The sequence below is a fragment of the Cydia amplana genome, chromosome 19 (genome assembly GCF_948474715.1).
Source record: "Cydia amplana chromosome 19, ilCydAmpl1.1, whole genome shotgun sequence".
In the NCBI taxonomy this organism is placed as follows: Eukaryota; Metazoa; Arthropoda; class Insecta; order Lepidoptera; family Tortricidae; genus Cydia; species Cydia amplana.
Window position 1 is genome coordinate 125,255 of NC_086087.1, and position 23,069 is coordinate 148,323.

Sequence of the window (23,069 nt, forward strand, 5' to 3'; positions counted from 1 at the left end):
AGTAATTGCAACGTTTTTGGAAAATGAACCCCTAAGGGGGTTAAAAAGGGGATGAAAGTTCGTCCTGGGGTGCAAATTTTATTTTAAGCTAGGTCCTTGAAACTTTGCAAAAAGGTATTAAATTTAAATACATAAAAACTAATTTCAGCGTTTTTGAAAATTCATCACCCAAGGTGGTGAAAAAAGGGTTGAAAGTTTGTATGGATATCAAACATTTTTTCGAGCGCGGGACTTGAATCTTTGTATTTGGGGATATTATTAGAAGACAATACAAGTAGTTTCAGCGTTTTGTAAAATTCATCCCCGAACAGGGTTAAAAAGGGGTTGAAAGTTTGTATGGGGTTCAAATTTTATTTTAAGCTGGGTACTTGAAACTTCTTCAAAAGATATATTATTAAAACAGAAGAAAACAAATTTCAGCGTTTTTGAAAATTCATCCCGTAAGGTGGTGAAAAAGGGGTTGAAAGTTTGTATGGATATCAAACATTTTTTCGAACGCGGGACTTGAATCTTTGTATTTGGGGTTACTATTAAAAGATAGGAAAAGTAATTTCAGCGTTTTGTAAAATTCATCCCGTAACAGGGTTAAAAAGGGGTTGAAAGTTTGTATGCACATCAAATATTTTTTTGAGTGCGGGACTTGAATCTTTGTACAAGGGCATATTATATGAATACAAGAAAAGTAATTTCAGTGTTTTTGAAAATTCATCCCCCATGATGGTGAAAAAGGGGTTGAAAGTTTGTATGCACATCAAATATTTTTTTGAGTGCGGGGCTTGAATCTTTGTATAAGGGCATATTATAAAAATACAAGAAAAGTAATTTCAGCGTTTTTGAAAATTCATCCCCCAAGGTGGTGAAAAAGGTGTTGAAAGTTTGTATGGAGATCAAACATTATTTTGAGTGCGGGACTTGAATCGTTGTATAAAGGCATATTATTAGAATAAATGAAAAGTAATTTCAGCTTTTTTAAAAATTCATCCCCTAAAAGGTTTAAGAAGGGGTTGAAAGTTGGTAGAGCCGCTCTACTAGAGCTAGGTAGTAGGTTTTATTAAATAGTGGACTTGAAAATATGCTGGGGGTTGAGAGGGATTATATCGAGAACAATTTTATTCAGTTAGAGGCTTGAAACTTCGTAGCCAGGTTGTGTATAATAATTAACAAATGATTAATCCCTAAATAAGTCCCTACTGCTATCTTTTGCTGCATAATGTTCTAAGCTAATGTAGAATATATAACCACCAATATACAAATCCACGCGTACGAAGTCGCGGGCAACAGCTAGTGTATTATATATATGTATCTACCCTACCCATGATTCATCAATTGGTAATGTTAGCGTGGCGTGAGGAAACCTACTTTAATAATTATATTAATTATGGAGACTATAGAGTGTTAGTTAACCGATTACAGTTGAGTAATTAATTAATGTACCTATTGTTACCCGTGGTGTTTGGGAGCGATAGCGTCGCCGCGAGTGGTGGAAGCGGCGGTGGCGCGTAGTCCGCGTTTGTTTATCGCCGCTGCCACACTTTATAATTGTTCTCTGATATTTAAATACTTAGTTTAATAGTGAGTACTTGGTGCGAAAGTGTTGTGTTATGTAGAGTTGCAGGTGGACAGGGAAGGGTGCGGCGGTGACGCCGCCGGCGCGCCCCAGGGCGAGGCCCGCGCCGCCCTTATACTTGACGAACTATGACCTCTGCAGGTAAACCATAGTGCTCTGTATAACTTTTCACAATACGACATCACTGCCACATACAACAGCGAAGTGTTCTAAGTATTCGAAAGTGAGTTTGAGTTATTTATATTGGTATGTGAGTCCCCTGCATCGCACAACTGGTTCGTTTCAAAAAGGTTTCAACTGCAGCAACTTCATAGCGATTCAGGATTTGCCTGTAACGCTAATGATGTACACTCAGTCAGTACACTTATATAGTTGTTTAAGTATTTTTTAGTTTTGTTTTGTTGTTACTAACAAACTATGGACACCTATAAGTCTGAAATAAATGCATTTTATTTTATTTTATTTATTTATAATACCTTTAAACGAGCAATTCTTGTTTATTTATTTATTTATTTATATATATATATTTCGGGGATCTCGGAAACGGCTCTAACGATTTAGATGAAATTTGCTATACGGGGGTTTTCGGGGGCGAAAAATCGATCTAGCTATTAGGTTTTATCTCTGGGAAAACGCGTTTCGAGTTTTTATTTGTTTTCCGAGCGAAGCTCGGTCACCCAGATATTTATAGTAATAAGTAATAACTTAAATCAATATTTAAGTAATCTATATATATAAATGCAAGTGTCCTGACTGACTGACTGACTGACTGACTGACTGACTGATTCATCAACGCAGAGCCGAAACTACAAAAGCTAGAAAGTTGAAATTTGGACACGAGGTTGCATTTGTAAAGTGTACAAGAGATAAGAAGCGATTTTGAAAAATTCAACCCCTAAGGGGGTTAAAAAGGGGATGAAAGGTTGTATGGGGTTCAAGTTTTAGTTTAAGCTAGGAATTTGAAACTTTGTGGAAATGTATTATATTAAAAAATAAGAAAACTAATTTCAGCGTTTTCGAAAATTCATCCCCCAAAGTGGTGAAAAAGGGGTTGAAAGTTTGTATGGAGATCAAATATTTTTGTGAGTGTGGGACTTGAAACTTTGTATATGGGTATATTATTATAAGACAGGAAAAGCAATTTCAGCGTTTTTAAAAATTCATCCCCTAACAGGGTTAAAAAGGGGTTGAAAGTTTGAATCCATTACAAATGCGTTGAAACTTCTTAGAAAGGCATAATAGCCGATTACAAAACAAAGTAATTGCGACGTTTTAGGAAATTCAACCCCTAAGGGGGTAAAAAAGGGGATGAAACTTTGTCTTAGGGTGCAAATTTTATTTTAAGCTAGGACCTTGAAACTTTGCGAAAAGGTATTAAATTAAAAAACAAGAAAACTAATTTCAGCGTTTTTAAAAATTCATCCCCCGAGGTGGTGAAAAAGGGGTTGAAAGTTTGTACGGAGATCAAATATTATTGAGGGTGCGGGACTTGAGTCTTTGTATAAAGCCATACTATTAAAACTCAAGAAAAGTAATTTCAGCGTTTTTAAAAATTAATCCCTTAAAAGGGTTAAAAAGGGGATGAAAGGTTGTATGGGGTTCAAGATTTATTTTAAGCTAGGAATTTGAAACTTTGTGAAAATATATTATATAAAAAAATAAGAAAACTAATTTCAGCGTTTTCGAAAATTCATCCCCCAAGGTGGTGAAAAAGGGGTTGAATGTTTGTATGGAGATCAAATATTTTTGTGAGTGTGGGACTTGAATCTTTGTATAAAACCGTATTATTAGAACTCAAGAAAAATAATTTCAGCGTTTTTAAAAATTCACCCACCAAGGTGGTGAAAAAGGGGTTGAAAGTTTGTATGGAGATCAAATATTTTTGAACGTGCGGGACTTGAATCTTTGTATAAAGCCGTATTATTAGAACTCAAGAAAAATAATTTCAGCGTTTTTAAAAATTCATCCCCTAAAGTGGTTAAAAAGGGGTTGAAAGTTTGTATGGAGATCAAATATTTTTAAAAGTGCGGGACTTGAATCTTTGTATAAAGCCATATTATTAGAACTCAAGAAAAATAATTTCAGCGTTTTTAAAAATTCATCCCTCAAGGTGGTGAAAAAGGGGTTGAAAGTTTGTATGCAGATCAAATATTTTTGAGAGTGCGGGACTTGAATCTTTGTATAAAGCCATATTATTAGAACTTAAGAAAAGTAATTTCAGCGTTTTTTTTAAATTCGTCCCTTTAAGGGTTAAAGTTAAAAAGGGGTTGAAAGATTGTTTAAATTTTATTTTAAGCTAGGAACTTCAAGCTTCGTAAATAGGTAGTTACGTAGTAGGTTTTATTAAATAGTGGACTTGAAAATCTTCTGGGGGTTGAGAGGGATTACTTATTATCGAGAACAATTTTATTCAGTTTGGGGCTTGAAACTTCGTAGCCAGGTTGTGAAAGACAAATCTAATAATTAAGTTGTATAATACTTAACAAATGATTAACCGTCCCTACTGCTATCTTTTGCTGCATAATGTTCTAAGCTAATGTAGAATATATAACCACCAATATACAAATCCACGCGTACGAAGTCGCGGGCAACAGCTAGTTGAGGTATAATTTATAATCAGATTGCATTACATTGGTACTACCGACATCGTCACGGTTCAAGCATTACGACGAAAATAGACAGTCCAATTAGATAAAAACACTTATGCATTATGCTGCTTATGTATGCTGTCGTCAATGCACTTGCCATATATTACTTACACCATCGTCCAACCTTGAACTTATTGAAAAGGCATAATACAAGATCTACTGCTACGGTCACACGGCGACTATTCGATTCGATATTTTCTCGCATACGGTTTTATCGTATAAGTGACAGCCGCTCACACGGCGTCTATTCGATGCAATTTACCTGCCGCCACACCACCAGTCGTTGAGTGCACGCCGACATGGATCCCCGTATTCCAATTCTTTTATAATTGGTATTTAAGGAGGAGTCATCGGCGCCCGAGAAGATATTGGGTCATCTAGGTACAGCCAGGGTTCGGCATCAGCTCTATCTTGGGTACTGCTCTCCCAAGTGCTCATCAAGATGAGTCGGATGACCAAAACAGAGTGCGCCTATGTTGCACCAAACCTGAGTTCCACTAGGTACATACTGAGTTCCACTAGGTACATCCAAGGTTCAGCAACAGCTCTATCTTGGGTACTGCTCTCCCAAGTGCTCATCAAGGCGCGTCGGATGACCAAAACAGCGTGTGCCTATGATGCACCAAACCTGAGTTCCACTAGGTTTCAAACACAACTGCCGGCTGCCTGCCCCCGCGCGCGTCTTGTATACGAGAAACCAGTTTGTCCGTGTGAACGACTCAACGTAAACCTAAGCGCTACGGAGTATCGCATTCGATAAAATCGTTTCGAGAATCTCGCATTCCCGGTGGCAAGACCCTACGGTATACGGTAAAAAATATGTCTCAAATACGAGATTTTCTCGTATAGACGCCGTGTGAACGATTTTCAGAGTTGCCATACAAATTTTGCTGTCACTACGATATTCGATAAAATCTCGTATACGGTATACGGGAAAAATGACGCCGTGTGAACGTAGCAAAGAGTGTCGTTGCAATATATGTACATAATATCTGGGTGACCGAGCTTCGCTCTGAAAACATATAAAAACTCGAAAATGCGCGTTTTCCCAGAGATAAGACCTAGCTAGATCGATTTTTCGCCCCCGAAAACCCCCATATAGCAAATTTCATCGAAATCGTTAGAGCCGTTTCCGAGATCCCCGATATATATATATATATATATATATATATATATATATATATATATATTATATAAAGTCCGTCAACCAAATCTTGTCAGTAGTAAAAGGCGGCAAATTTGAAAAATCGCGGGTTAGCAACACTGTGTTCAAATAATTCCAAAACGCGTGTCATCTGTGTTTTATCTGTGGAATGTGGATCGTGAATGACAGCCGTCACCTTATTTGTTTTTCATTCTGAATCGTTTCTGTTTCAAGAGATATTTCTGCTGTCACCATTAAATACCAATACATTAAATAAGAATAAGCAAAGCTAAGGGGCCTACAATGTACAATCATGCTAGTTGATGGTAAACATTACTAAAAATTGAGGTTATGACAAGTATTGGAAGAACTCTTTCGAACTTTTAAGATTATGTTCAGTTTTTTTGTTTTAGGGTTAAAAGCAGTGGCGGATTTGCAGTCTTTGCCGCCCTAGGCTCCAGGCCTTGTAGCCGCCCCTTTCTCAGCATCAGCACCCATGATATTGACTACATTTAGGTCAGGCGACGAAAAGGTGTAGAGGGAAATGCTTGGGACACATTTTTAACTTAGTAACTCTATTTGGACTCGTTAGGAGGTGAACATATCAAAAGTCCCCTTGAGCGGGGGTAGGAGGGTTTGGTTGAAGGTCCCATTTTTCGGGTTTTTGCTTATTATATCTCAGTGACAAATTCATTATACAAAATCAAAGCTAATTAAAAATTTGCTACAAGTTTTATACAGTCGAGTCAGTCGAGTTTTTCGATAGGTATTTTGTTTAGTTTTTGAGAAATCCGCTCTCTGTAATTTTGCATTAAATTTCCTTCAATACATAATATGTAAATATTTACGGTACAACTACGTACAACCTATAAGATTTTAACAGTGTATTCCTGTAGGGCTAAGATGGTCGGTTTTTTATGATATCAGGCCTGTCACATTCTAACAAGTATGTAAGTGCGAAAGTGACGCATAACATGACAAGTGATGAAAATGCGACCATGATATCGCCTCTGATCATATTTAATTTAAAAACTAAAATGTCCTATAAACTTTTCTGGAACTCGCCTGGTTTCAGAATTATTACCAATTAAAAAAAACATCTAAAATGCATTTACGGTGGCGATGTTGCCACTATGCGACGTAGTCTACATATTATCCTTATTGATAAATGTCAGAAATTTGTAACGCTTTGCAAAAAAAAAATAGGTTTTACGAAAAAAAGCAAATACTTATTCATTTTAAGTGACAGTTTTACCAATAACACTTACTTTTTATGTACAAAAACATTCAAAAAATCTAAAAAGAAACAAGAAAATCTTTTTTTTTTGCCAAAATTCACCTATAAACACTCATATAACATTTTTTTCCTTATTTTGGCCTCCAGCGAATTCCAGAGAAGTTGAAAGGACATTTTAGTCATTTAATATGATCAGTAATAAACTGTTAAAAATTTTCGGGTTCCTTTCCTCGTCAATATTATTGAAGAAAATTTAATGCAATATTTCAACAAAGTTACGAAGTCCAACATTGTGTTCCAAGACTTCCAAGCATTTCCCTCTATGGGTACCTTTTTTTGAGAATTCGTTGCCTAATTTTGAATTATTTCTTGTTATAATCAGCGAATTTTTTGTCACAATTTGCCGCCCCTAATATCTCGCCGCCCTAGGCTCGAGCCTACTGTGCCTTATGGGAAATCCGCCACTGGTTAAAAGGCATAAATAAAATTAAAACGTATGCCTAAATCTATCCAACAAGACCATAAATTGTGTCCTGGAAACCGTCCATAGGCCCACATGTCTAATATTTTCAGCAATCAGTTGTGACTATTTACAAAGGTAAACCTTTTAAACAGTACTAAGAGCCTTGATTATATCGCCGTTCTTTCGCAATATCTACCTAATCCATACATGTTTGTTGCAGGATTAAATCTTGCCCAATATAAGGCGTTCGTAGTAGGTAGTATCTTTTTAGACAATACTTACCTATGGCGGTTTATGTACGTGTACAACGCAACCAAGTCGAAAAGTGACCCTTATCTTATTTACCTTTAAATTAAATAAACACTCAAATATCAGTTGTTTTATTAGGGTTCCGTAGCCAAATGGCAAAAAACGGAACCCTTATAGATTCGTCATGTCTGTCTGTCTGTCCGTCTGTCCGTCTGTCCGTCTGTCTGTCCGTCCGTATGTCACAGCCACTTTTCTCCGAAACTATAAGAACTATACTGTTGAAACTTGGTAAGTAGATGTATTCTGTGAACCGCATTAAGATTTTCACACAAAAATAGAAAAAAAACAAGAAATTTTTGGGGTTCCCCATACTTCGAACTGAAACTCAAAAATTTTTTTTTCATCAAACCCATACGTGTGGGGTATCTATGGATAGGTCTTCAAAAATGATATTGAGGTTTCTAATATCATTTTTTTCTAAACTGAATAGTTTGCGCGAGAGACACTTCCAAAGTGGTAAAATGTGTGTCCCCCCCCCTGTAACTTCTAAAATAAGAGAATGATAAAACTAAAATAAATATATGATGTACATTACCATGTAAACTTCCACCGAAAATTGGTTTGAACGAGATCTAGTAAGTAGTTTTTTTTTATACGTCATAAATCGCCTAAATACGGAACCCTTCATGGGCGAGTCCGACTCGCACTTGGCCGCTTTTTTTTTAAATATGTATATTGTACAATATATACCAATCAAAAAAATTACACAGGTATCAGGTATGTCATATTCATCCAGAAAAGTACACTAATTTACATTAACAAGTGACAAGACAAGATTTGGTTGACGGACTATATATATATATATATATATATATATATATATATATATATTTCGGCGATCTAGCTAGGTCTTATCTCTGGGAAAACGCACATTTTCGAGTTTTTATATGTTTTCAGAGCGAAGCTCGGTCACCCAGATATTATATAAATAAAAGCGGCCAAGTGCGAGTCGGACTCGCCCATGAAGGGTTCCGTATTTAGGCGATTTATGACGTATAAAAAAAAAACTACTTACTAGATCTCGTTCAAACCAATTTTCGGTGGAAGTTTACATGGTAGAGTTAGACCAAGAAAAGTCTGCAGCGATTTTGATAGCCCACGCAGTGCAAGTGTTATTTACACGTCATAAATTCATAGAAGTTTAACGTTTAAAATAACACTTGCACTGCGTGGACTATCAAAATCGCTGCAGACTTTTCTCGGTCTGACTCTAATGTACATCATATATTTTTTTTAGTTTTATCATTCTCTTATTTTAGAAGTTACGGGGGGGGGGGACACACATTTTACCACTTTGGAAGTGTCTCTCGCGCAAACTATTCAGTTTAGAAAAAAATGATATTAGAAACCTCAATATCATTTTTGAAGACCTATCCATAGATACCCCACACGTATGGGTTTGATGAAAAAAAAATTTTTGAGTTTCAGTTCGAAGTATGGGGAACCCCAAAAATTTATTGTTTTTTTTTCTATTTTTGTGTGAAAATCTTAATGCGGTTCACAGAATACATCTACTTACCAAGTTTTAACAGTATAGTTCTTATAGTTTCGGAGAAAAGTGGCTGTGACATACGGACGGACAGACAGACGGACAGACAGACAGACAGACAGACAGACAGACAGACATGACGAATCTATAAGGGTTCCGTTTTTTGCCATTTGGCTACGGAACCCTAAAAAGCGGCCAAGTGCGAGTCAGACTCGCCCATGAAGGGTTCCGTATTTAGGGGATTTTGACGTATTAAAAAAAAACTACTTACTAGATTTCGTTCAAACCAATTTTTGGTGGAAGTTTGCATGGTAATGTACATCATATATTTTTTTTAGTTTTATCATTCTCTTATTTTAGAAGTTACAGGGGGGGGGACACACACATTTTACCACTTTGGAAGCGTCTCTCGCGCAAACTATTCAGTTTAGAAAAAAATGATATTCGAAACCTCAATATCATTTTTGAAGACCTATCCATAGATACCCCACACGTATGGGTTTGATGAAAAAAATTTTTTTGAGTTTCAGTTGTAAGTATGGGGTACCCCCAAAATTTATTGTTTTTTGTCTATTTTTGTATGAGAATCTTAATGCGGTTCACAGAATACATCTACTTACCAAGTTTCAACAGTATAGTTCTTATAGTTTCGGAAAAAAGTGGCTGTGACATACGGACAGACAGACGGACAGACGGACAGACAGACAGACAGACATGACGAATCCATAAGGATTCCGTTTTTTTTCCATTTGGCTACGGAACCCTAACAAGAATTGCTCGTTTAAAGGTATTAGATAGATAGATAGATAATACTCCCGCTCCCACATGAACGTATACTTATGAATGCATGCATACAATAAAAACACGATTAGGATTTTTGGGATTTGGTCACATTTTCTTTGGTGTAGGTATGATATCTATTTCAGTTTATAATAAAAACAATTATAGAGCGTTCGTTCGATCCGCGTAGATACTCTTAAAATTAGACAATAAGACTTGTTGTTTGATGATTCCAGGCAAACCTTCACCATCATCCGCCTCCGCGTGCTTCAACATGCGGTGGTGGCGCGCGCGGGTCGCGCCTCTCGCAGCGCTGCTCGCGCTGTCCGCGCTGCTGCTGCTGCTGCTGCCGCTGCAGGACCCGCCCCCGCCCGCGCCGCCCCGCGTCACGCTCGTGTCAGTCCAGGCGCCGCTTCAAGTCCAAGCGCATGACCCGTCCAGTCCCGTGAACGAAGCGCGACCGACCCTGCCCCCCGAGTGGACAAGTGACAAAGACGACGAAGTGCTCCCTGCGGGCGCGGTGCGCACGCGCGACCGCTACGTGCCGGGGCACGCGCGCGCGCACGCCGAGCTGTGCCCGGCGCGCGGCGCGGGTACGCGGCTGGTCGCGCTCGTGCCGTCCGCGCCAGTGTACTTCCGTCAGCGCGAGGCCGTGCGCCTCACGTGGGGGCACGCGGCACGTCGCGCCGACATCACGCTAGCTTTCATGCTGGGCGCGCCGCCGGCCGCCCTGCGCGCCGCCGTCGACGCCGAGGACAAGCTCTACGGCGACGTCATCGAGGGCCACTACGTGGACAGCTACGGGAATCTCACTCTCAAAACCCTGTCGATGCTGGAGTGGTTCGTCACGTACTGCCCGCTGGCGGCGCGGCTGCTGAAGGCCGACGACGACATGTTCATCAACGTGGACGGAGTGCTGCGCTTCGCGGAGGCGCCGGCGCGCAGCCGCGCCGCACGCACCGTGTGGGGCAAGGTGTGGCGCGACGGCCGGCCGTCGCGCAACGCCAGCTCCAAGTTCTTCGTGCCCGCGCAGGAGTTTCCGGAGGCGACGTACCCGCCGTACGCAAATGGGCCGGCGTACCTCGTGTCGGGCGACGCGGTGGGCGAGCTGCTGCGCGCGGCGCTGGGCGTGCGCTGGCTGCGCATGGAGGACGTGCTGGCGACGGGCGTGGCGGCGGCGCGCGCGCGGGTGCTGCGCGCCGACGCGCCGGCGTTCCTGCGGCGGCGCAAGGACGTGGCGCACACGTGCGCGCTGCGCGCGGCACTCGCTGTGCACCAGGTGTCCTACGCCGACCAGTTCGACCTCTGGCGCAAGCTGCACGACCCCCACGTCAAGTGCCCCCCTTAGATATACCAGTCAAGTTAATCCCACCAAAAACATTTTCATGTAAAATGTGGCTCGCACTGACAAAAAGTTATCAGATATCTTGTAGAGCCAAGCTTCTAACTCTACAGGCCCTACCTTCACAGACTCTACACCTTAGTCAAAATATGTGGCTTATGGTTTCGTCTTGGCAACATTTTACATGAAAATGTTTTTGGTGGGATTTCACATCTTTATGTAAGTTGCTGATGACAATCTTCTGATTTAAAGGGTGATTCACTATTAAAAATCCTGAAATACGTACTTGGGGGCATCTTTTATATACAATCTGCTTTTTTACTGATTCCCCATACAAACTTCAACCCCCTTTTTCCCCTAACGCCTTTTTCCACCCCTTTTCACCCTTACGGGGTGATTTTGGGGTTGAAACTATTTTATATTCCTTCCCCATAACAATAATAACAATAACACAATAACAATAATACCAATACTTAGGTATACATTATATTCAAACACATCTGTGTTACTTAATATCACCGCAAGTGCCATTAATATACCTCTATTAATATGTTAAGTAATAATAAAAACTTAGATATGTACTACTAGCTGTTGCCCGCGACTTCGTACGCGTGGATTTGTATATTGGTGGTTATATATTCTACATTAGCTTAGAACATTATGCAGCAAAAGCATCCCTACTGCTATAGGGACTTATTTAGGGATTAATCATTTGTTAATTATTATACACAACCTGGCTACGAAGTTTCAAGCCTCTAACTGAATAAAATTGTTCTCGATATAATCCCTCTCAACCCCCAGCATATTTTCAAGTCCACTATTTAATAAAACCTACTACCTAGCTCTAGTAGAGCGGCTCTACCAACTTTCAACCCCTTCTTAAACCTTTTAGGGGATGAATTTTTAAAAAAGCTGAAATTACTTTTCATTTATTCTAATAATATGCCTTTATGGGTCATTCTCTCATTTCGTGCAAATCGGTGAGATTCTCTCGATTTGTAATTTTTTTTTTAAATGGTAAACTTTTGAGTTTCGTCAATTTGTGGATTCATTTATTAACATTTTTCTGCTAAAGGCACCTTTGTAACGTTATTACTTTTCATTTAATAAGGCTACTGGTAATGAACTACGCGCTGGTAATGAATTCGGCCGAGATGGTAATTTTATCAGTGGACGGTAATGAAACAAACTTATGAAAACGAACATAAAAAAACTGTATTTCAAGAAAATTAACACCAATTAAAATCAACAATATTAAAAACATGTGTCTTAAGCACTGCGGAGATGATCAAACCGACTTGACATACACTTGGGGTTGACAATCTCAACTTATAATGTTCAAGCTAGATGGTACATTTACCATTTACTTATCATCATTATAAGTCGAGATTGTCAACCCCAAGTGTTTGTTAAGTCGGTTTGATCATCTGCGCACCATATCACATAAAACATAGTTTTCAAATTTTTAAAAATTAGCATAGACAAAATATATTTAAATCATTCGCGTTTTGTACCTATGTAAATTTTTTTTTATCGTTTTAACCCTATAGTGTGGGGTGTCGTTGGATAGGTCTTTAAAAATAAATAGGAGTTTGCAAACAACATTTTTTGATAAAGTGAACCATTTCGGAAATAATAATTTAGAAAGAACAAAAAACGGTTATTCCTTCTAACTTTTGAAAAATCGATCCAAAAAATATGAAAAAAATCATAAAAATAGTGCTTAATAAACTAATTCAAACAAAATTAAAGCAAACTTGATAAGTTAAGCCGTTTATGAGTTATCGCTAAAAGTCTTCCCTTTTTATTTTATTTAAAAGCCTGGCAACCCTTATTTGTGACCGGATTTTCGCAAGCAACCCTATAACCACATAATAGTGACCGGAAAAAGGTAGGCAACCTAGTTGATTTATATTGTACAAGTTGTATACTTTCCATTGGAACTTATTTCGTTTGTCAGACAAATCGGTAAAATTTGAAGAAAAAAATGTTTTTTTTTCAAAAAATAATTAAAAATAGTCTTGACAATATTTCTTTAAGCAACCCTATTTATTTATGTTCAGGAACATATTTTCTTTCATAATATGTAAGTTTCATCCGTCAGACATATCGGTGAAGGTCGACCATCTTAGACTACAAAGGCTCCCCGGTTGGGCTCCCCTATTATCATATACAGTTTTAAATGTTTATAACAACGTAATATTTATAATAACTAAGCCTCTTTCCATTAAATGCACTGCCTCGAATATATTATCATTACCTTCTTAAGTCATTCATTACCTTCCCCAGTAAAATTGGAAGGAAAAGAAGTGAATGAAACCGATATGAATGAAGTTTTGGAAGTTTTTGTCGCCTACATCAGTTGGCATCAGACCTTAATTTTGCAGAATAAACCATCTGAAAGGCGACACTAAAACACTTCATTACGTATAATTATAATAATGTACACTTGCTACTTACTGTATAAATCACGCGATGGCGATGAAGACTAACGAGAACCACACTCCTTCCCGACCCGAGAGATCGTATATATTTTCGCTAACAGCGGCACACGGGCGTCCGCTACGAGATCACGCGGCCAACTGACTGACGAACAATGTGTTGCATCGGCGGTAGGCGCTATATACCCTCGCTATATAGCAAAATATAGCTAATCTATTTCTCGCGTCGGTAATGAAGAAATTACTTGAACCATACACTTATAAGGCTGTATAATTTTTATTATTTATTTCTAGCTTCTAATATTATACGATTTAAAACATAACTAAATAAGTCATTCATTAAACAAACAACGAATTTTCTATTTGTAGTATCTTAAGGTTAAAATGTAGGTCAAAGTTATATCTTCACGCGTTACATGTAGAGATGAATGAAAAAATTGGGTGTTAATTGTACATATAAAGAAAATACATACCTTTTTAGAATTGTTCATTGGAGAGACATATACTTTAGGCCCTATGTTACAACCTTGCATTAACAGATATTTGAAAACGCCACCACATTTTTGGTAAATTTCCGAAAACACCGATTTGCACGAAATGCGAGAACGACCCTTATACAACGATTCAAGTCCCGCACTCAAAATAATGTTTGATCTCCATACAAACTTTCAACACCTTTTTCACCACCTTGGGGGATGAATTTTCAAAAACGCTGAAATTACTTTTCTTGTATTTTTATAATATGCCCTTATACAAAGATTCAAGCCCCGCACTCAAAAAAATATTTGATGTGCATACAAACTTTCAACCCCTTTTTCACCATCATGGGGGATGAATTTTCAAAAACACTGAAATTACTTTTCTTGTATTCATATAATATGCCCTTGTACAAAGATTCAAGTCCCGCACTCAAAAAAATATTTGATGTGCATACAAACTTTCAACCCCTTTTTAACCCTGTTACGGGATGAATTTTACAAAACGCTGAAATTACTTTTCCTATCTTTTAATAGTAACCCCAAATACAAAGATTCAAGTCCCGCGTTCGAAAAAATGTTTGATATCCATACAAACTTTCAACCCCTTTTTCACCACCTTACGGGATGAATTTTCAAAAACGCTGAAATTTGTTTTCTTGTGTTTTAATAATATATCTTTTGAAGAAGTTTCAAGTACCCAGCTTAAAATAAAATTTGAACCCCATACAAACTTTCAACCCCTTTTTAACCCTGTTCGGGGATGAATTTTACAAAACGCTGAAACTACTTGTATTGTCTTCTAATAATATCCCCAAATACAAAGATTCAAGTCCCGCGCTCGAAAAAATGTTTGATATCCATACAAACTTTCAACCCTTTTTTCACCACCTTGGGTGATGAATTTTCAAAAACGCTGAAATCAGTTTTTATGTATTTAAATTTAATACCTTTTTGCAAAGTTTCAAGGACCTAGCTTAAAATAAAATTTGCACCCCAGGACGAACTTTCATCCCCTTTTTAACCCCCTTAGGGGTTCATTTTCCAAAAACGTTGCAATTACTTTATTTTGTAATCGGCTATTATGCCTTTCTAAGAAGTTTCAAAGCATTTGTAATGGATTCTAACTTTCAACCCCTTTTTAACCCTGTTAGGGGATGAATTTTCAAAAACGCTGAAATTACTTTTACTGTCTTATAATAACATACCCATATACAAAGTTTCACGTCCCACACTCACAAAAATATTTGTTCTCAATACAAACTTTCAACCCCTTTTTCACCACCTTGGGGGATGAATTTTCGAAAACGCAGAAATTAGTTTTCTTGTTTTTTAATATAGTACATTTTTACAAAGTTTCAAATTCCTCGCTTAAAATAAAACTTGCACCCCATACAACCTTTCATCCCCTTTTTAACCCCCTTAGGAGTTGAATTTTTCAAAATCGCTTCTTATCTCTTGTACACTTTATAAATTCAACCTAGTGTGTAAATTTCAACTTTCTAGCTTTTGTAGTTTCGGCTCTGCGTTGATGAATCAGTCAGTCAGTCAGTCAGTCAGTCAGTCAGTCAGTCAGGACACTTGCATTTATATATATAGATTATATGTATACATTAGGGCTTGCATTCCGAAATTCTGGAATTTCGAAATTCCGGAATCTCGGACAAATTTTCCGATATTACAATTCCGGAACTGAGACCACTGAATATTATAATTGGATTTAAGTACTTTTATTAGATTTTAATACGTATACTACTGAAAATTTCCAAGAAAACTACACTACGCTGGTGTTATTAGCCGTCACTGATAAAAGTCTGAAGTCTAGCAGCATGCATTAACATGCCCTGTTAACGTAACCATTTTTTTTTACTTTTGATAAGTACTTGCTTTTTAAGCAGTCATACATTTACTTGCCCAGAATATTATCAACGCGAAACTTTTGATTTATAATTTATAAACATTTGGATATTATATTCTCAATTCAGAAAGAAGTATCCTCGACGGAATTTTCGGATCCTGTAGAGTAGAAGCTTATATTCTGAATTAGGAATTTAGGAACTAGTGAGGAAAAAACCAAACTTCAAAAGCGTAATATCAATAAGGCTTGCGTTTTTGGCACTAGTCGGTAATGCATAAAGGTAATATGTACCTATAGCTGAATACCTACTTTAATGCATAGAAAACAACCCATAACTTAACCCATAAATAAATAAATGACCTTACCGAGATCGGAACCCCAGGACCTTCATCTTCGTAAACAGGGCCACTTCCTACCTACCTAGTTGACCGAAGCGTAGCGAAGGTCTACGTTTTGACTCGGGCATTTTGCTTTTGTATGTCCGGATGTTCTCCTCTACAGGTCGCAATTCTTAACCGATTTTCGTGAAATTTTGTGACCGAATTCTATGGCTAAATAAAAATTTTTTGTCGATCCGGTTTTTGGAAATTTTTCAAAATGGCGGAGTCGTGATAGCTCCCGCCTAAACAAATAGTCGTATCGGTATCATAAGAGTTTTTTTCTTTTTGAGATATGTTTATAGATCATATGGCCAAATATTTAGAAAATTTGTATCGCTGGTTTTGGCGGTATTTAGATATTTAGTTTTTGCTTGAGAATGAGTAGCTAAATTTCGTCAGCTTTAGTAAGAACTATAATGGCGTATTTTGCAAACGTTCGCTTTTTTTGTTTGCATCGGGAGGTCCCTGGTTCAATCCCCAGTAATTGTATACTGCTACTTAACTTTTTGTATTTTTTTTAATACTTAAATTTCGTATAGTTGTTTTTTATTTTATTTTTAGGGTTCCGTAGCCAAATGGGGTATGGATAGGTCTTCAAAAATGATATTGAGGTTTCTAATATCATTTTTAGGGTTCCGTAGCCAAATGGCAAAAACGGAACCCTTATAGATTCGTCATGTCTGTCTGTCCGTCTGTCTGTCCGTCCGTATGTCACAGCCACTTTTCTCCGAAACTATAAGAACTATACTGTTGAAACTTGGTAAGTAGATGTATTCTGTGAACCGCATTAAGATTTTCACACAAAAATAGAAAAAAAACAATAAATTTTTGGGGTTCCCCATACTTCGAACTGAAACTCAAAATTTTTTTTTTCATAAAACCCATACGTGTGGGGTATCTATGGATAGGTCTTCAAAAATGATAGTGAGGTTTCTAATATCATTTTTTTCTAAACTGAATAGTTTGCGCGAGAGAGACTTCCAAAGTGGTAAAATGTGTGTCCCCCCCCCTAACTTCTAAAATAAGAGAATGATAAAACTAAAAAAAATATATGATGTACATTACCATGTAAACTTCCACCGAAAATTGGTTTGAACGAGATCTAGCAAGTAGTTTTTTTTAATACGTCATAAATCGCCTAAATACGGAACCCTTCATGGGCGAGTCCGACTCGCACTTGGCCACTTTTTCTAAACTGAATAGTTTGCGCGAGAGACACTGCCAAAGTGGTAAAATGTGTCCCCCCCCCTGTAACTTCTAAAATAAGAGAATGATAAAACTAAAAAAAATATATGATGTACATTACCATGTAAACTTCCACCGAAAATTGGTTTGAACGAGATCTAGTAAGTAGTTTTTTTTTATACGTCATAAATCGCCTAAATACGGAACCCTTCATGGGCGAGTCCGACTCGCACTTGGCCGCTTTTTAGGGTTCCGTAGCCAAATGGCAAAAAACGGAACCCTTATAGATTCGTCATGTCTGTCTGTCCGTCTGTCCGTGTATGTCACAGTCGCACTTGGCCGCTTTTCTTTATTGATTTAAATGCCATCTAAATGAGTGGCCATCTATATCTTACGGGCACGTGATCGTTTTACGCTGTCTCGAGTTTATAAATCATTTTTTCCCCACCTCAAAAAGTGCCCAGCGCCGCTAAAGAAGTTTTCACTTCAATTAACAAGGAAAATGTAAATAAAGTGAATCTCAAAAGTATTTCGCGTTATACATTCATGCTATTATGACCTTCTTTCCCGAGCCTTTGACACACTTGCGCTCAGTAAGCGGCTGAAATAATACCCTGCATTAGAGGCGAGTATATTACAGGCCTAACTGACCATAATTACACCTTATCTCGTTGCAGTAAGGTCCACAAAGGTCAGTTCCCTCCGCTATCTACCTACAGAGCGCATTACAGATAGCGCGGGTCAGGGGCGGACAATGACAATACAATTGAAAACACACAGTGGGGTATAGCTATTTATTACAAGATAGGGGCGGGGCGGGGCGGGGTGTGCGGGGGACTGCTCACTGCTTGGTGGCGGCCTCGTGGATCTTCTTCTGGACCTCCTCGGCCTGCTTCACGAAGTCCTCGTAGGCCTTCTTGACCTGCGGCGCGAGCTTCTTGTTGGCCTCGTCGGCGTTGGCGGCGATCTCCTTCGCAAGTTTCTCGGTCTCTTTCACTCCGGTCTGCACGGCGGCCTGCAGCTGGTCGCGCAGCTTGTTGGCCTGCTGCTCCACCTCGGGGTGCGACTTGCGGAGGTCCTCCACGGCCTTCTCGATGTTCTTCTTGGATGTCTCGAGGGCTTCCTTAGCTTTACCGTTGGCGTCGTTGATCTGAAATACAAAGGGAGTTCGTGAGGTCAAGACGACCACAGGAGATACCTAGGGGGTGAATTATAAAGATTCAATAAGAGGAAACAGTTTAGACCTTGGGGAGCGTTCAAGTATTACGTAACGAATTTGGGGGGGGGGGGGGGGGTCTTGTAAAACGTTACGATGCGTTACAGGGGCGGGAGGGGGTGTTTAAACTACGCGTTACGTAACATTGTTTTTTAACCCTTCAGGTACTTTACGCCACATAACTGTGGCCTTTAGGTAAAAAAAGTGCGGCCAAGTGCGAGTCGGACTCGCCCATGAAGGGTTCCGTATTTAGGGGATTTATGAGGGATTAAAAAAAACTACTTAAGACTAGATCTCGTTCAAACCAATTTTCGGTGGAAGTTTGCATGGTAATGTACATCATATATTTTTTTTTTAGTTTTATCATTCTCTTATTTTAGAAGTTGCAGGGGGGGGTGGACACACATTTTACCACTTTGGAAGTGTCTCTCGCGCAAACTATTCAGTTTAGAAAAAAATGATATTAGAAACCTCAATATCATTTTTGTATAAATAAACAAGAATTTCTCGTTCAAAGGTATTAGATTAGATTAGATAGATAGATATGGCGACTTGTGGTTGAACCTTAAACTTTTAAAGGACGTGCTAAATCCGATATCAACCGCAAGTGCATTAATGTAATATATTTTTCACCTCAGCAGCTCGAACAAGGGTACTTTGATTCTTAAAAACAGTGAGCAAAATCGCATTTTGCTCACTGAGTGAGACAAAATGACATTCAAGTGACCTTTATAGTCAAATGTCATTTCAACATGCGGGGTCTAATAAAAGTTCGAAATACTTGGGTTCTATTATCTCTGTCCCTTTCACACTGTTAGCATAAAGAAACAGACAAAAAAAGTTAAAACGACATTCAACGGTATATTCACGGTTTATAATAGTCCCCCGAAAAACTTCAGACCGCATCGTTCCAAACCACGTACGAGTATGAATTCTTAATAATCAATTAATAAAACTAAATTTAAGATTTGATAAAAACTGATAAAATACTATATTTTAGGTATTTTATTGTACAATTAATATAATGAACTCAAAAAATACACAGATCATCACGCAAAATTAATTATTTTACTTTTAAGAATTTCTACCATAGTTGACAAATAGTACGTATCCGCAATTCGGACCGTATCTTACAAAGATTTTTTTTACAAAAAAAGTTGTCGATTGAAGTGTCAGTTAATGTTTGTTATTTCTATATTATTTTACTGGAATTTATTATTACGTTTTGTTTTTGTGTTCCATTACGGTAATTAAACTTAATTGTTTGTATATCTTAAGAAAACATGAACCTAGTGCAGGTATTGATGAAGATGGATTACATTTTTCAAGTTGTCTAATATTTCTAGGTATGTTCTCACTGCTCAGGTGAAAACTGTTGTGTGCTACACGAGATCAAAGTTATTTACATCTCGTGCGCTTTTGAGTCCCTTACTACGCTCAAGATTCTAAATTAGATTCACTCGCGACGCTCGTGAATCTATTATAGAATCTTTCGCTTGCACGGGACTCAAATAAGCACTCGAATAAATATCAAACTTTGATCACTTGTTGTACAAATAACTATGATTTAGGTAGATAGCTACAATACATAATACTGTTACATTGTTCGATTTATTAATTACTTTTTCTACTCCAGCACTTAAATGTGTCAATTAAATGACTGACAGTGATATCTAAAGCAATGTCATTTGAATGATTTGTCTATAGGCTCATAAGATGACTGCTAGCAGTCATCTTATGAGTATAATACAACTGCTTTATTTTTTTTAAAGATACAAGTTCCGATCATCTTGATTGAAAGAGGTATGTTTTCATTTACAATAATAACTCTTTTTTTTTTTAAATAATAACTCAATTTTTTTAAAATAATAACTCTTTTTAGGGTTCCGTAGCCAAATGGCAAAAAACGGAACCCTTATAGATTCGTCATGTCTGTCTGTCTGTCTGTCTGTCTGTCTGTCCGTCTGTCCGTCTGTCCGTCTGTCTGTCCGTCCGTATGTCACAGCCACTTTTCTCCGAAACTATAAGAACTATACTGTTGAAACTTGGTAAGTAGATGTATTCTGTGAACCGCATTAAGATTTTCACACAAAAATAGAAAAAAAACAATAAATTTTTGGGGTTCCCCATACTTCGAACTGAAACTCAAAAATTTTTTTTTCATCAAACCCATACGTGTGGGGTATCTATGGATAGGTCTTCAAAAATGATATTGAGGTTTCTAATATCATTTTTTTCTAAACTGAATAGTTTGCGGGAGAGACACTTCCAAAGTGGTAAAATGTGTGTCCCCCCCCCCTGTAACTTCTAAAATAAGAGAATGATAAAACTAAAAAAAATATATGATGTACATTACCATGTAAACTTCCACCGAAAATTGGTTTGAACGAGATCTAGTAAGTAGTTTTTTTTTATACGTCATAAATCGCCTAAATACGGAACCCTTCATGGGCGAGTCCGACTCGCACTTGGCCGCTTTTTTTTAATAATAACTCTTTTTTTTTGCTGCAGCTGTCATAGAAAAAGTAATGTATGCAACAGCTCATAATTGGTTCTTAAAATTCTCGGGTCTTTTTTTACAAAACTCGACTACGTCTCGTTTTGTAACTTCGACCCTTGAATTTTAAGAACCCTTATTATATCACTGTTGCATAAACTACTATTGTTAAATTCCTATATAATCATGTTACAAAATAACGTTAAACTTTTTGTTGTTGTTGTCTATAATATGTCGGTTTTTGAATATTAATGACAGTACTGATTGGAGGGCTAAATACAAAGTGACATGGTTAAAGTAAAGTACTCACAGCATTCTGTAAGGAAGTGGAGAGCTGCGACAGCTGCTTGAGCACCTCGTCGGAGTTGTCCTTGATGGCCTTGTTGACCTCGGCCGTGTTCTTGCTGTTCACCAGCTTGTTCCACTGCTCCTGGATGGTCTTGCCCACCGCCTCCGCGTTCTTCTGGATCTCCTCCCAGGGGTTGGCGGGCGCGTCGCGGCGCACCATGCCCGCGTTCGCCTGCAACACAACAAACTCAGACTCGCACACTAATATGTATAAACGCACATGAATTAACACGTCTACGTTGAGTTTGCACAGACTTAGCAGTGACAATGTATGGCTGGGCCATACTTGACGTAGCGCTTTGCTGAACAGTCAGCAGCAGAAGTTAAATTGCTAAGCGGGCGAGGCATTCATAATTATCTTGACGCGCTCTTATTCTATTAACAATAAAGTCGCGTCAAGATTATTTTGAACACCTCGCCCGCTTAGCAACTATTGCTGCTGACTAAACTATAAAACAAGGAAGTTCTCTGAATATATGAATGTTGACCTAACTCTGCAGCGATAAAGTGTGCTGGTGCCACTATAAAAATCATACTTTCATAGGAATTGTACGTTTATGGTGGCACTCCATACTGGCGCTTTGGGGCATCAGGCTCTTTGAAAGTTCGTTTCAAAACCTAACAGACACAAAAGGTTGAATTGCCGTAAACAGTTGAGAATCACTCACCACAGCCAAGAAGGCGATAAGGACGACGATTTTAGCGGTCATCTTGTAGGACGGAGTGTGTCGGCTGAGGAGTGTGGTGAAGCTGCAATAGAGCAGGAATGATGAGCGACCGGCGGGTGGCGGCTTATATACCCGGGCGCGGCGCGGGGCGGGGCGCGGGCGCGGGGCAGGGAGAGGGTAAGTTTCCTCAGCGGGAGCCCTGCGCCCGCGCCCCGGCCGTGACCGCGGAAGCTACTCTGCTCTGTCAACTGCCCCGCGAGTAACATCACCTTCATTTGACATTTCTCGCTGACAGCTGATTTCAGCTGTCTTCTCCAGAAGATCTGGAAAACCGTTCAAAGTTATATCTAAGCTATTTTCAAAAGATGGTTTGGACTTATCGTATCGTATTGTAGTTAGGTGTAAAAAAAACCGGCCAAGTGCGAGTCGGACTCGCGCACGGAGGGTTCCGCACCATCAACAAAAAGCGGCCAAGTGCGAGTCGGACTCGCCCATGAAGGGTTCCGTATTTAGGCGATTTATGACGTATAAAAAAAAACTACTTACTAGATCGCGTTCAAACCAATTTTCGGTGGAAGTTTACATGGTAATGTACATCATATATTTTTTTTAGTTTTATCATTCTCTTATTTTAGAAGTTACAGGGGGGGGGACACACATTTTACCACTTTGGAAGTGTCTCTCGCGCAAACTATTCAGTTTAGAAAAAAATGATATTAGAAACCTCAATATCATTTTTGAAGACCTATCCATAGATACCCCACACGTATGGTTTTGATGAAAAAAATTTTTTTGAGTTTCAGTTCGAAGTATGGGGAACCCCAAAAATTTATTGTTTTTTTTTCTATTTTTGTGTGAAAATCTTAATGCGGTTTACAGAATACATCTACTTACCAAGTTTCAACAGTATAGTTCTTATAGTTTCGGAGAAAAGTGGCTGTGACATACGGACGGACAGACAGACGGACGCTTAACTTCGGTCAAAAATCACGTTTGTTGTATGGGAGCCCCACTTAAATCT

The 23,069-nt window shown here is 38.5% G+C and overlaps 2 protein-coding genes across 2 annotated transcripts; one reads left to right on the top strand and one right to left on the bottom strand.

The window, feature by feature from the left end:
- The first annotated feature begins 1,593 nt into the window (after nt 1-1,593).
- LOC134657247 (beta-1,3-galactosyltransferase 5-like) lies at nt 1,594-10,985 on the top strand. The gene is made up of 2 exons (XM_063512822.1): nt 1,594-1,708; nt 9,874-10,985. Exons 1-2 carry the CDS (start codon nt 1,696-1,698, stop codon nt 10,983-10,985), a joined length of 1,125 nt encoding a protein of 374 aa, XP_063368892.1. The 5' UTR covers nt 1,594-1,695.
- A 7,114-nt stretch (nt 10,986-18,099) lies between these two features.
- Nucleotides 18,100-22,202, bottom strand: LOC134657264 (apolipophorin-3-like). Its single transcript, XM_063512842.1, has 3 exons — nt 22,049-22,202; nt 21,343-21,552; nt 18,100-18,469 (listed from the first exon to the last, which is right to left on the bottom strand). The coding sequence occupies exons 1-3, from the start codon at nt 22,088-22,090 to the stop codon at nt 18,161-18,163; spliced, it is 561 nt and encodes a 186-aa protein (XP_063368912.1). The 5' UTR covers nt 22,091-22,202; the 3' UTR covers nt 18,100-18,160.
- Nucleotides 22,203-23,069: the final 867 nt, after the last annotated feature.

Excerpts from the sequence above, each read along its gene's own strand:
- LOC134657264 (XM_063512842.1), bottom strand. The coding sequence starts at position 22,090 with ATGACCGCTAAAATCGTCGTCCTTATCGCCTTCTTGGCTGTG. Across the intron at positions 21,553-22,048 it reads TTATCGCCTTCTTGGCTGTG|GCGAACGCGGGCATGGTGCG; the intron begins GTGAGTGATTCT and ends GTTGTGTTGCAG. Across the intron at positions 18,470-21,342 it reads CCACTTCCTTACAGAATGCT|ATCAACGACGCCAACGGTAA; the intron begins GTGAGTACTTTA and ends TTTGTATTTCAG.